Consider the following 215-nt stretch of genomic DNA (forward strand, 5'->3'; position numbering starts at 1 on the left):
GTGAAATGCCCCGCCTCTCCGCCACGGCCGCCTCTGCCCAGGCGTCCCGGGCGCTGAGGGGCGGCGTGGAGGAGAGCTTGGGGCGCTTGGTCAAGCCGGTCAGCCCCGCCGGGCCCGCTAAGGCGGCGGCCGCGTCCCGCTTGCGCTCGGAGGGCAGCCCGGGGGGCGCCGGCTTCAGCAGGGTGACGGCGGGTGGGGCCCGGTCGGGAGAGCGG

At 78.6% G+C, this 215-nt stretch overlaps 1 protein-coding gene across 1 annotated transcript in view; it reads right to left on the minus strand.

Annotated features, from left to right (window-relative positions):
- The window catches only part of INTS1 (integrator complex subunit 1), a gene marked incomplete at its 5' end in the record, with an annotated part of 30,074 nt that extends 29,863 nt beyond the window's left edge, over window positions 1-211 (minus strand). The window contains one exon of the mRNA XM_019473944.1: window positions 32-211. Coding sequence (XP_019329489.1) covers window positions 32-211 — 180 coding nt within the window. The remainder of the gene's footprint in view (window positions 1-31) is intronic.
- Between the last annotated feature and the right edge of the window lie 4 nt (window positions 212-215).

The sequence above is a fragment of the Aptenodytes forsteri genome, unplaced genomic scaffold, assembly GCF_000699145.1.
Source record: "Aptenodytes forsteri isolate BGI_AS27 unplaced genomic scaffold, ASM69914v1 Scaffold55, whole genome shotgun sequence".
Taxonomy (NCBI): domain Eukaryota; kingdom Metazoa; phylum Chordata; class Aves; order Sphenisciformes; family Spheniscidae; genus Aptenodytes; species Aptenodytes forsteri.